The sequence below is a fragment of the Crocodylus porosus genome, unplaced genomic scaffold, assembly GCF_001723895.1.
Source record: "Crocodylus porosus isolate Cpor-Errol unplaced genomic scaffold, CroPor_comp1, whole genome shotgun sequence".
Classification (NCBI taxonomy): Eukaryota; Metazoa; Chordata; order Crocodylia; family Crocodylidae; genus Crocodylus; species Crocodylus porosus.
The window spans coordinates 33938722-33952369 of record NW_017728910.1 but is presented as its reverse complement, the minus strand read 5'-3'; the positions used below and the strand labels follow the sequence as shown (position 1 = coordinate 33952369).

At 39.1% G+C, this 13648-nt stretch overlaps 1 protein-coding gene across 3 annotated transcripts in view; it reads right to left on the bottom strand.

Moving 5' to 3' along the window:
• Positions 1-159: 159 nt before the first annotated feature.
• The window catches only part of TRIP12 (thyroid hormone receptor interactor 12), a 110039-nt gene continuing 96550 nt past the window's right edge, over positions 160-13648 (bottom strand). For all 3 annotated transcript variants that reach the window (XM_019533007.1, XM_019533008.1, XM_019533009.1), the window contains 9 exons: positions 12485-12583; positions 11882-11996; positions 11191-11345; positions 10555-10719; positions 8457-8621; positions 5643-5756; positions 2403-2497; positions 2048-2151; positions 160-695 (listed from right to left, as the gene is read on the bottom strand). In XM_019533007.1, coding sequence (XP_019388552.1) covers positions 499-695; positions 2048-2151; positions 2403-2497; positions 5643-5756; positions 8457-8621; positions 10555-10719; positions 11191-11345; positions 11882-11996; positions 12485-12583 — 1209 coding nt within the window. In that variant the 3' untranslated portion in view covers positions 160-498. The remainder of the gene's footprint in view (positions 696-2047; positions 2152-2402; positions 2498-5642; positions 5757-8456; positions 8622-10554; positions 10720-11190; positions 11346-11881; positions 11997-12484; positions 12584-13648) is intronic.

Sequence of the window (13648 nt, the reverse complement as noted above, 5' to 3'; positions counted from 1 at the left end):
AAAAAAAAAAATCAGAAGCAAGTGAAGGTACACAGAACTAGTCTACTAAACTAGATTTGTCAAATACATGGTGTATTTTAATTTCTGTACTTATGTACAAAAGTTGTCTTTGGAGGAAAAAACTGCAGACTTAGCTAGATGGATACACACAGCCCAGTATTAAACTGCACAGCGACATTTATTGTTCCAGCCTGGAAAAACATCCCTTTTTAAATTTCACACAGCAAAGCAAGTTAAAAACTTCACTCATCAAATAAATGATAATTTAAACAAGAACTTGCTAAAGAAACCTTGTCACAACAACTTTTTTAGGGCCTGATCACTTTAAGTCCATGGGGCCTTTAATGAATATCAACCAAGTGTCTTTGTTTATAATCTGCAAGCCGTTTTTCTACAACAAGGCGTAACACTTTTCCTTGACTCAGGTGATACATTTAGAAAAGAATCATGATTTTTCTGTTTTGCTGTAACAGGCAGACATTGCATTTTTCATTGTGATCAGGAAAGATGGAATGACTGCTGCCCTTCTCTCGCAGCTATCAAGAGTTTTTCTCGCATTATCTCAATAGTTGAATAGTCCGGCAACTTGAGATAGTTCACACAAGTCATTACTGAGGGCAAGAAGTCATCTGGATTTTCTGTAGACTCAAATGTCTTACGTACAATTGTCAATGGAGGATTCAAACTTCTAAAACCTGTAATTATGAGAAAGAGAAAAATTGTCACTCTTAAAAATGCTGTTCTTAAATACCATTAACCATCTATTAAAAACTTTAAACAGCAATATAACATTTGTACGCTAAACTATAAATGCTTTTCAATGCATTTACTGCCCACCTTTCAACTAACACGTTATAATAATAAGACTGCCACCTACGCAGATTAAAATTTTGTTCACAGGGAACACTACCGCAGTCTATACTTACTGCAGAGGCATGCTTTAATTTTCAATCCATTGCACAGATCCCTGAAAGATCTTACTCGTGTTTTAATATATAGTGTCATTAAAAAAAATTTCTGGCAAAGTTTTTCCATTTTCAATCAATTCTTGCAAAGTTAGTCTTTTTAGGAACTATGAAAACTGAGAAATGTAAGCAGGGCTAAAAAGGGTTAATAAAAGGTTTCATTTTGATTTACAAAGCACAGTTAAAGTCTTTGTTTTTTCTAAAAATCAAGGGGGTCACTTTTTAAAAATGTTCACACTAATTTAGGAATGTATGAAATACCAAGGAGGCAAACTCCAAACAAATTACTAATATTCTCATTTTCTTTATTTATCATTTCTAACTTGAATGTTATGTATGATCTCCTAACATGCATACAGGAATCAGAACTCTGGGTAGAGGTGATCTCTTTTATTAGACCAAGCATATATTTGCAAAAAAAATTCTTTATCTGCAAGCTTTCAGGCACACACACCCTTCTTCAGGTATAGGAGAATGGAAAGATTGTAAAATTTCTCCTAGGTGGAAATGAAATGCTTACATTCTCTTATGCCTCAAGAAGGGCAAGTGTGCCTGAAAGCTTGCAAATAAAGATTTTTTTAAATATCTAGTTGGTTTAATCAAAGATATCACCTCTACCCAGAGTACCAATTCTTTTTGCCTGTGGACCAATATGGCTACAACCTGTATCCCCAAAATATGCATACATGCATTCAGTGAAAGAACGTTAAGAATGTTTTTACATAGGCCGTTCCTTTTCACACAACATGATGATATCTGGCAACATTGGCTAACCCCTCTCACCCCCATATTTTCTGAGATGATTCAACCAGAAGCTTTACTGAAATGTCACCAATTCAAAACCACCATCTGATTAATGCACTTTTCAATTACTTGATATAAAATCTATCCAACTGAACTAGCCTACAGTACCACAGATTTCAGTTGAGTGGTATTTCAAAATTTGAAATGGATGTGTAGAAACAGGTTTTTACTGTACTCACTGTTCTGAATGAAAAATCCATTAGCAACACAGACTAGATAAGTACAGAATGGATGGCAATATGTACTCAGCAAAACCATATGTATTAAGTAAGACCCACCTCCTACAGGCAGCCTGGGGCTACCAGTCACAAACTGGAGAAATAATCTTTGCTGCTCACTATCAAAACTACTGAGAATTTCAAACAGGTACTTCACAGCTCGGCTGAAAGAAAAAATAGTGGTGGTTAGCCTTTAACCTTACTATAAGGAAATACTGTGTAATACTGTATTAATTCTCTTAAAAAACAAAAAGCATCATTGCTATATGCTCTATACAAGTAGATTTTTAAAAGCTATTCTAAAAGCAACGAACATTTTATAACTTGCTCTTTCTATTGCAAGACACACCACATTCCACAAATATTTGCAATCAGGATTTAGTCCATCAAAATATGTATATCAACTCAGTGTTACCTGTCATGCGTATAACCATGATCTGGCCTGCAACACTCCATTAGTGTCTTTGCGTCCCAAGTATCCGTTTTACTGCCACACAGAAGCTGTTCCAACTATAAAAATTTAAAGCAGAGAATTTATCCTCATGCAGAATGAACACACTGTGCTAGCATTATATGGCTGGGATTGGTTTGCTTGTGTGGGGGTTTGGGCAGGGAGGTGATGGTTTGGAAAAAGGAGGAAAATTGGAGGTCGTCTTGGATTTTGGAGCATATGGGGAGCATTCTCTGTGGGTTCTTTATTGTAAGCTGCTCTGAGTCTTTTGAATAGGGCAGATATACATCTAAATAAGTGAGTATTTGCTGGAACTTCTTTCTATTGTTACTTCTACTACCTTGCAGAGATGAGGGAGGAGGCAGGCACCACAGCAGCAGAGTGGACAGGGAGCAGAAGGCAGAGCAGCATATTAGGCAGAAATAGAGATTGGAGTGGCACTAAGGGAAGGTGTGGGGCTAGTATGGCACAACTATCAAAAAGATTGGTCCCCAGTGGCTTACCCTCTCCATACAGTCAGCTACGAGTCTGCTGCTGCTTTTCTGTATTTAGCAAATGCAAGCTAAACTTGTAATTATGGGAAATCAAGTCATGCCTGAATTTCCATGGTACCTGGATATTTAAAACTTGGGTTCATACTTTACCTGCTCTCTTTATCCCCCCACTACCTCTCAGCACTAACACTGCTTCTGGTTCCAGAAGCAACAATTACTGCAGCACTGTGCCCGACCTAAAATGCTCCCAGATCCAAAGCTAATGCACATGGGTATCGCTGCCATGCATTGCATTTCTACCCCTACTACCAGAACATTTTAGCAGGCAAAGCCAGGAAGTCTGAAGACAAAAGGTAAAACAGCCCTGCCACTGAAGTTTCCAGGATACACATGAACAGTAAAGTTATAACTTCAATTCTAACTTATAAATAATTTTTTAAAAAGTTGATTTTGACCTATTTAGACATTTTGCTCATGACCATGACCGAGTCAGAGCGAGTTTAACAAGCCAATTATTTACAATTGTTTGGGGAGTCACTTGCACCAATTTTCAACAATGGCCTATTGAAGCAGCTTTTCTCAAGACTCAGGTTATGCAATATCAAGTTCTGGTCAGTTAAATCATGGATACTGCTTCTGTTCTCTGATTTTATCAACTACAAAGTGGGAAGACAATGTTGCCAACATCTTAGTTGGCCTCCCAAGAGACTGTGGACTGCTCCATACTGGCCACCAAAAGAGAGAACAAAAGTATAGTAGTGTATAAACAAAGCCTTGCTAGGAGAAAGTTTCCATCAACAATGGCAATTCAAAGCCTAGCACAGTACACGTACTCAGTTATTCACTTGTACTACCAGTTTGGTAAAAGTAGCCAGTATGTGGTATGGTGCATTAAAAAAATTATATATATATTAAACTGGGCGGTGTTTAGGAGAAGGAGCATAAGCACCCAAACAACTCGACTTCTGGGGAACCTCTTGTCACCAAAGTATCAAGGGAGGTGGAGGGGGGCAGCACTTAGCTACTCTAATTCAAGACAACCAACCGTTCCTTCACAAGGCTTAGAGGAAGAAGTTTGTCTCAGACTAGTTTTTCCTCTCTAACTACACTAGTCAAAGGCCACGTCTTTCTGGCTGAGGGCCAGAACAACCCTGTCTGGGTCCCTTCAAGTGCAGCACAGGATGGAAATGCTCCCTGCTGCCTGATCACTCAGGCACAGCAAGGACCAAGCCCCTACCATCAAAGCCCCAAATTCATGAGCCAGATCAAATGCGCGCACAGGCTGACAATCCCTGAACTTCAGAGCTAAAGCTCATCCCAAGATTTGTCTTGAATTCTATAACAGCCTTTTCCACTTCCAGCCATCAAAAATACTATGAAATTTTTTTTCCCCCAGTATGTTGTTTTGCACAAATCTCTCCACCAACTCTTCTTCCTTAATGCCTTATTTTTGCAAATATGCTTTAAATGGCCTCAATTTAACTACTGTATCCAGTACTGAAACGTAGACTCCAGCCTGTACTACCTACTTGTTTAAAAAAAAAGTAATAAAACCCCATTTTTATCCATACTAACTTTCACCGAACTTTCTGTAAACAGTCACAGAATTGCTTCATTATCCCCCTTCACCACCTCTCAAATTTCTCCTTCACCATATTACCTACAGAAGCTTGGTAAGGCAAGCAGTGTGCTCTGCATTAGAGCTAATCAGTTCTGTTGTCTCATATTTGATACATTATTTTAAGCAAGTTTGGGACAGATGGCACGTTGTGTTTATACAGTTCCTAATATGAAGGTCGGCCAGGAACATAAAACCTCCTAGTTTCTCTCTTAAGCAAGCCATGGATATAGAAGATGTTCTTCCTGTTGAGTTCTAGCCTCAATGGGCCATGGGTCTGTCAAGATGCTGAAGAAACTGAAAAACATTGCAGTCCATCCTGACAGATCTCAGGTGCTGCTTCTGCATAGCAGCACTCATCCATATACCAGCTTACATACATACCAGACAGACAATCTTGCTCTTTGGATAAACTGTGCTGTTTCATCCTCTGCATAGCTCAGAGGATGAAGGACAGACTACGAGGATGAATTTTTCAGGATGACAGCAAAATGGAGGCTACACAACCACTGTCACACAACAGGAACAAAATACTTATAATTGCAAAAAACACACCCTTGTTTACCAGGGAAAAAAGGCCGCTGCCAGAGGGAGACAATCCTGAATAGCTACGTATTCGGCAGTGACATACACGTTTTTAATACAAGTTTAATTTTTTTCCCCAATATTTGGCTAAGAAAAAAAGGCATTACTTTGGCTAATCATCATACAAAGAGGTCCTGGTCTACATCTATAGGTTTGTGGTATTCCTGCAATAAATAATATTACACAGAAGTACACTGCAATACATTGGCAACACAAGAATACAGAAATCTGCATGTAAAAAGGGTATGCAACTTAGGGGGAAATCTTTTATTTCACTCTAGACAAAGCAACCCTTGGTTTAAATGCATGAATTAGCACTGCTGTCAAATTCCAAAAAAAGAGAGTCTCAGTAACCCTTACATATGCAATTAAAAAGCCATCGACTCTTCTTGGTAAAACAAGTTTCACAAATTTAGTCAACGTACATACATGATGATTGCATTGTATTATATCAGTGCACAATCTTATGGCCTTTTGCATGGATGTGTGATATATACATTTACTTACCTCCTCAGGATAGAAGTACTGAAGATGGCTGAGGGGGAAAACCGATTCAAATCCATCTCTGAAGGAATCAAATTGTCTGGCCACACCTTCATTCAGTGCCCAGAATATAACAAGCTGCAAAAGGAAAAATATGTCACATTAAACGCACAGACCATGAAGGAAGTTTCAAAGAGTCAACTATTCATTTTGCCAAGTTGTCACCACCATCCATCGTATAAAAGAACTAGGAATGCGGCCCAATGCCCACGATAACAGTTTGTCAATTTGAGCAGCTACTGTACAGTGTTATTCAACTTCCTCCAATTTTCACCAGCCCATTTTTGTAGCAATGCAAACAGCTGCGTCTGAAAAGGGGAGACAAATTGCTCCAAAACTGATGTGGTACTCTAGAAATGTTTTAGAGCATATAGTTATGAAAAAACTAAAACAGAACAGGAACACTAAAATTAAAGCTGCCAAGAGCTACAATAGATATTTCCACTGAGAATTTTTCTTGTAATTAGTTGAGTACATTAAAAAGCTGCATGCGCCCTCTTCTATATCAAGTTAAATCTGCCAAATACTTGCATGTTTCTTTTACTTCAACTCATCTCCAAACCCAGAGCTCCTTCTAAGCTTATTAAAAATTTAGTCCACCCACCTCAATTTTGGGTATGTAAATATATTACACAAATATTTAAGAACTTTATGTTTCAGTTTTGGCTTTTAAAAAGATGCATCAGAGATATAAACCATGGCCACAAATAGGCCCAAAATGTGTATTTGACAATATACACCTAAAACCCAAGTTTAGTTTGGGTTATTTTACTTCTGGAGACTGCATTATGTTGGTATGCATCTTTATCAAGGCAAACAAACAGAAATCCTTAAAGTCTTTATTATGCAAAGTTCACTTGGTGTATTCTTTTTTCTGTTGATAGTCACTGAAAAGTGACTTAGTATAAAAACAGTAACATGGGCCCCCAAAATATTTAACCCTATTACACCACTATTTCAAAAATTAAAGAGTCACTAATTTTACCACCCCATGAAATCCATCTTAAAAAAGGATTTGAAACAGGTGTTAAGGTTTTCCCCATCTGTAGTTGCATCCTCAGGCTTATATTAGGCTTCCAACTGAAGCATTGTGAATACTGAAAGAGAACTTAGTAATGTATATATATGCTCAGGCACTGGAAAATAAGCCTGATTTCCCCATATAGCACCCTAGGAGAAGAAAACCATCCATCAGAATTTCTAAATGTTTTTACTTGGTAGTAATCCTTTACAAATAAGACTGGGTGAAGAAGTGTTAGAGATGTTGCCCACATACATTCCACTGAACATGTACGAACAGCTTATCCACTCAAGCTTTCCAGTAGTATTTCACTGAGGACTGCACCTCTCTCAAGTGTGCTCATGTCTCCAACAAAAAAATATAAAAGGGCGGTATAATCCTAACCTCCTCTGCGTCATTTCCCTCACTAGTACATAAACTTAAGTGTTAGTGTGGAGGGAGGGAAAGCAAGTTATGAAATATGAGACAGCTCTAAGAAACATAAAAGTAACCACTTCTTAGACTATGCAACTATACACATTCTACCAATGGTGACTGAGATAGATACTAAGCCTAAATGAGCATAAGAGAATTATCAAAACAAGAATCAGACTGTGATACTTCTACAATGACACTGCATAAAGGGGTACGTATGGCCATCCTCCATGTCTCTGAAACGGTCTGCACAAAGAAATTACTGGTATTGCCTGATCTTGCAGCAAGGTGCAACTGAGAAACCATATCAAGTGGAAACCCAGGGACATGTTTTCCTAGATCAACACGTGTCGATTACTTGTAGCTTTTAGATAATCTCCTAAAAGGCCTAGTTTTATCTAAATAGGATGGCAGAGGCTCTATGCATACCTAACGTGTGCAGCCTGGTGGACGGAAAAACAGGGAAATTAATTTGCTGATTAGAGTTGAAGCCAAATTATATTAGGCAGAAAAGTGGAATGAGGTCTCAACTGCATCTCAGTTGAGTGTAAGGGGGTTTCTACTACCAAAAATACTGTTGCAATGGAAAAATGAAAAAGAAAGCTAACAACTTGAAGCTCAAATCATATTTTTAGTCAGAAAAATATTTAGGTCCCAAGATGAAGCTTAGATGTTTGACTGCCATATAAACCCTAATAAGATGGGGATCTAGGTGCAGGACAACAGAAAAACAAGCTATCCCTGAATTAGAAGATAGTTAAACCAAGTTGGCTGTGCAATGGAGCCTAAAAACCAGTCCACAAGTCTTCATGGATAATAGATATTCTAGTATGCCAGTACGTGAGAAAAGCTGATGTAGCCCACCCATACAATGGTAGTGACTCAATTCCCAGCCACTCTATGGCTTTAAGAGGCATGCAGTCATTTGAGAAGTTAATGCTCTCCAGATCAAAATAAAAGCCCCTATTCACTTATCTTGCCCAATAAATTTCTGCACCTGTTTTCCGAAGTGCAGAGAACATATAGCAGCCAGTAAAAGTCAAATGTTCGTGATCATTTTACATAGATACCTTGAGTTAAAGAGGCCCTCAAAAACATGCAGACTCTTTTATACTACTAAACATCTTTACAAATACGAAACAATGTATATTCTTAAGACTCAAGAAATTCGCTCTAACAGTTTATCAAGAATTCAGATAAACTAAAGCAAGCAGCCAAAAACTACAATGTCCATCTTACAAAAACAAATTTAAAATCTCTGAAAGCAACTACTTGGAAGATTCTAAACAGAACGTTGTGAAAATTAAAAAAGAAAAAAGAGCCATAGCTTTGCTTTTACATACTCTGAGATACTCCTCTAAATTGTGGATTGTGACAGGTACATCTTTCCCCCCTTTTTTCAGCTCTATATTGGGAAACCCAGGAAGTGTGAAATCCAGGCCTAGATCTTCCACTGAACAACCATTCATAGTAAGGGCCTCCAATGCATACTGTAGACTTTCTTTGGTCTAAAAAAGAAAAAAAAAAATTAATAAAGCCAGGAAGAACAATTCATTCATGAGTTTTCACAAGTGATTTCTAAATATTTAACATTAGACAAAATTCAACTCCTATAAAAGTTGATATTGAAAGAATATTGTTGTACTACTGTTGCTGGTTTCACATGAGAAGTTTATAGACTACCTTATCATATACCTGCCTCAGCTGTGGACAAGTCCGTGGGCTTAAGCATACTTTTAACTGATGTTTTTGGAAACTTTATTTCACTGTAGAATCCTTTACTTGAAGACTGAAGAGGTGATTAGCTGAGTTAGTCTGAATCAGGCAGAAAGTAGAATAAGGCAGCACTTCAGAAGCAAATTCTTAGCATTTGAGGGAGTAAGTAGTTGCCTATGAAAATTTATGCCTCTCTGAACCAATTATTCCTAAGGTGCTAGCCCAATCTACCTTCTCTCTCACTTTGGCCAGGGAAAGAAGTTACATACAAATCAGTTTAAGTGACCAGAAACTGGTTTAAACCTGTAACAGAACAGAAGATCAGTGCACATAAAGTAGTTTCAAAATGGCCAAAACTAGTTTAAGATAAACCTGGCTGAATGTAGTCTAAGACTTAACTGATTTGGGTCAAACCGGTTTATGCAACTTCTGTCCCAGGCCCCTTTCTGGTTTAAGTTAGATCAGAGTCCAGCATCCCAGCATGCGCCAGTCCTGGGCTGGGCTGTCTGTTCCAGCCAAGCAGGGTTGGCTCCATGCCTCCCCTCCCTCACCGGAGCACTACTACAGTTGTGTCTGCCTGATATGGGGCAACAGCTCTTGGCAGATGTCTGCAGCCCCCCTTGCTGTACCAGCGGCAGGAATGGGGGGAGGGGGGCCAGATCCCAGTAGCCTGAGGGGAAGAGGGGGTTTAATCCCCTGATTCCAAGGGAGGGCAGCACAAGTATCAATAGCTTTGCTCGTGCACCCAGGACTGCAGGAGCCAGATGCCAGTAGCCTGAAAGGAGGGGTTTAATCCCCCCATTGCAGGCAGCAGCAGCGGCGGAGGGGCACTAACACAGTGCCCTGGGCCAAGTCCCTCTGAGGAGCAGCCAGCTGGCCACAGGGAGGCGACAGGGAGGGAGGATGTGACCTGGCTGCAGGGAAGGGAGGGGGAGCCGAGGCTAGGTATGGAGCCTGACACACCACTGCCTCCCACTGCAGCAGTGCAGCCCAGGTGGTGGGGGGTCAGCACCTGCTGCCTCCTACCTCCAGCCCTGTGCGGGGGCCACAGTTTACAGGCAGGCTGCAGAATGGCCCCTTGCCCCCTCCCTCAGGCTACTGGGGTCTGGCCCCAACCCCATCAGCCAGTGGGGGGGGGGGGCTGGGGACCCCTGACAGGGGCTGCTCCCCCTCTCCCACTCCAGGCAGACCCCAGCTGGGGCCCCTGCAGGTCACGGGGGGTTTAAAATCCTCTCCAGTCACACTCAGGCCTACCTGGGCCTGGCCACGTGCCCCCTCAGCTTAGTTTCCCTCCAGCTGAGGGCTCTTCTAGTGCTCCCCGGCTTCTAGCCCAAGCCACTGCAGGCATGTGCCTACATTTCCAGAGTCAAAAGTGAATGTCTATTCACTTGCAAATTGATTCAATCTCCACAAGTTAGACTAACCTGCAAAGACTGAATCAATTTGGGCTCCACGTTTTTTTAATGTCCATCCCTAGCCTTTAAGATCGGTATGAAAAACACATTTTAAAGCAAAATGAAAATATTTAGCTTCATTTAAATATGATACCAAGACCTAAAATTATTCTGGTTAGCCATTTTTTAGCAATTTTATTCCAACTTATTTGTTATTCCTATTCCTTTCATAAAATACAGCCACACTAGTCCAACTATGGTTAGTTCACAAGAGCCTAAAAATAAATCAGTAAAGGCTAGCCTTTTCTCTGTCTTATGTCTACTTTCTTACCTGTGTTTTATCTTGTTCAAGTCTTTTTTTCTGTCTCACAATATCTTCAAGATGATATATTGATTTGGCTACCACTGGATCAATACTAAACAAGTCATGTGAGGTTAAGGAAGTTTCCTGTCGTAACATCCACTTGTAAAAAGGCAGGCCAAGGGGAAGGTCCACCTGGAAGCAAAAAAAAAAATTGTTTTTTTCCTCCTGATAGTTAAGGTTTTGAAACTATTTTTTGCATGGAAGTTTTGTTGTTTCACCTCTTTATATTCAAGAAGTGAAAGTGAGCAGTATTGCTAACACTACTTGCACAAGCTGCGTGTTGTACACTTTTTGTAATAGAAAACATAAAAAATGTATAGTAGAAAAAAAGCTTACAATAACATCAATGTATATGCTATACATTGTCAATATAATGCAGCAGCAATATTGTTCAAGATCACATTGCACCATGAATCATTCTGGAGATCCATCAGTCCCTACAAAATTTTGTACAGACTCTGTAAAATGACTAGGTATGCAAATGCCTGACTTGGGAATTAACATTAAAAACCTTATGACTCTTAGCATTTCACATTTTGTCGATTTCATGTTGCATTTTTGGTTGTAAGAAAATCTGGCTCAAAAAAATCAATTTTGTCTCACCAATCTAAAATCCATGATAGCCTTGGCCATTAGTTTTCCTAAGAAGCGGAATTTCATTTTAACTTTTGCAATGTGTGCTGGTTTAGCTGTTCTACCAAAGGGAAGTGCGAACAATCCTTGTAGATTATGAATATACTTGGTGCCTTCTTGGCTTCCTGTTGAAAGCAAAAAATGGATGAATTCAGTGCATGCAATAAGCCAAAATAACCCAACATTCAGGATAAAATATTACTAGATTAATATTTCCATTCCCCCCCAACGTGGTTACAAAATTTAAACAACTCCTTATAGCATGTGCAAAGGAAACAAATCTTTGAATAATGCGTGATGAACTGCACTAGAGGTGGATTTATTTACTAAAGCAAATTCTAAATCTACTTTGATTATAAAAGATTTGTGAATGCACTGAGGGTAACTGTCCAAATCGTACAGTAAAATAAAATAAATCAAATCAACTTATGGGTATTATTTTCTAATATAAATGAAGTTTAAGCACCATTACCTCCGTTTCTCAACATACAAACATCTTTTAGAGATATGAGAACCAAAAGTGGCAGTTCTTTAGCATGAAAATGAAATTTTACATTTAGTATGTTTCTGGATAGAACTTAAGTTGAAAAAAGTTAAATACTATTCTTCCCCCTCCCCCCCAGGGCAATAACATATATTGATAGTTTAAAAAGCGAGTTACCTTTTGGATTGGCTAGAGTTACTTCTTCTCCTCTCCAGAGGCCTAAATCTGCTCTCTGTAGTTCCTGAGATACAAGTGCATAAAACTCCAGTGTAGGGCCTAGACCAGTACCAACCTTTACGAAAGGGTAATTTCTCATGTTAGATCTGGTTTGAAAGTTAAAATCTTGACAACTAAGTACAAGCTGTACAGCATGGAAATATTATTTCTCTGTTAAAGAAAACATAATCCTTTCTCCAGTCAAAAAGTTAACTACAAATAACAGCCCTTAAAAATGAAGAAAATCAAAAAGAATACATACACTGGGAAGGAAAACTAACATCGTGACCAACTTATAAAATGGAGAGAAGTGCAGATGTACTTGCCTAAAATTCGAAATATCTAAAAAAACCAAATCTGACTAACTTAAAAAAACCAAAAAAACCCCCCAACAGGCTTGATGATGGGAAAAAAAACAAACAAACAAACAAAAACACCACTTTTCTCAGCTTATCAGAAAGACAGCCAGCACTCAGCTATACTTTAAGTCAATGAAGCTTACTGGAAGTCTGACAAAAAAAATCACTGCAAAGGGTCTCTCTAATCAAAATAACCATTACTTACTTCATTCTCATACTGGATTTCCAACATGGCTCTTGAACTGCCTAGATCTTGCATCACAGATTCCGCCTGTTTCAACAGTTCATCTCTGTTCACAGTGCGCTACACAAAAATTTTAGGTAAGGTTAGGTTTCCAAGCCCCATTTCCTTAATCAAGCAAGGCAGTTACAAAAGGAAGCAGAGAAGTTTGTATGGCTCTTTTCTCTTCCCATAATTCAAATAAAATGGATTTGCCTTTAATGTGTCATTTATATCCCATTGGAGTAAGTATGATTTCCACATGAAAATGATTCAGCTTAAATAAGTATTAACATTTCTTCCATACCAGATTCTTCAGTCAGATCATTATGTCTTAGTCAGTAGTATTCTTGTTCTGACCTAAAGAAACAGTTCAAGTCCCAACACTAAAACTAGTGCACTAGAATAGAGGTTGATGGATGCTACTGCCTCCAGTGCCCCATCAGAGCGTGAGGACTGTGTGAATAGGCAGGAAAAGAAAAAAGATACATCTATGACCCTGTAAAAATAGTCCCTGCTCTCCTCCATGTAAGCTTGAGGAGAATGAAGTTGCAAACTGGATTGGCAGGTTGCAGTACAGCCTTCCACCTGTGCAAAGAAAGTGCTGACTAGCTCTTCCCCCTCCTACACCTGCAGATGCCATTTGAGCTAAAAAAAATGAAAAAGCATTTCCTAAAAACTAAAGTAAGAGGGGAATGGAGTTATTAAGGCTGTTAACATCTGGTTTAGCGTGCAGACTGCTCCTTCATCTTTTCTGAAAGGTAGGTAACAGCTTCCAAAAACAGTTCTGGGACTCTTAACTGGGCAGGGGACCAACCGTAGCTCTGCAGTAGGTAAAATGAATTACAGAGGAAGGCTGTCCAATGCAGGTCAAGTTACTTCTGAGAGTTCCCAGTTGTATTAAAAGTTGCAGCCTAATTAAACTACATACCCACTTTTCTTTCTTCCTGCAGTTTCTGAAATTATAAACTTCTCATTCTTTTCTATTAGCCTCTAATGACTACCAAGGAGGTAATTAAATATCTAAGATTCAGTTTTATCATCGTGTTTTAGTCTATAATTATGCTCTGTATCAAGGGATATTCAAGTCCTAAGAGTGCATTACACTTGGTACTTAACCTTATAGATACACAATACTGAACCAGAAAT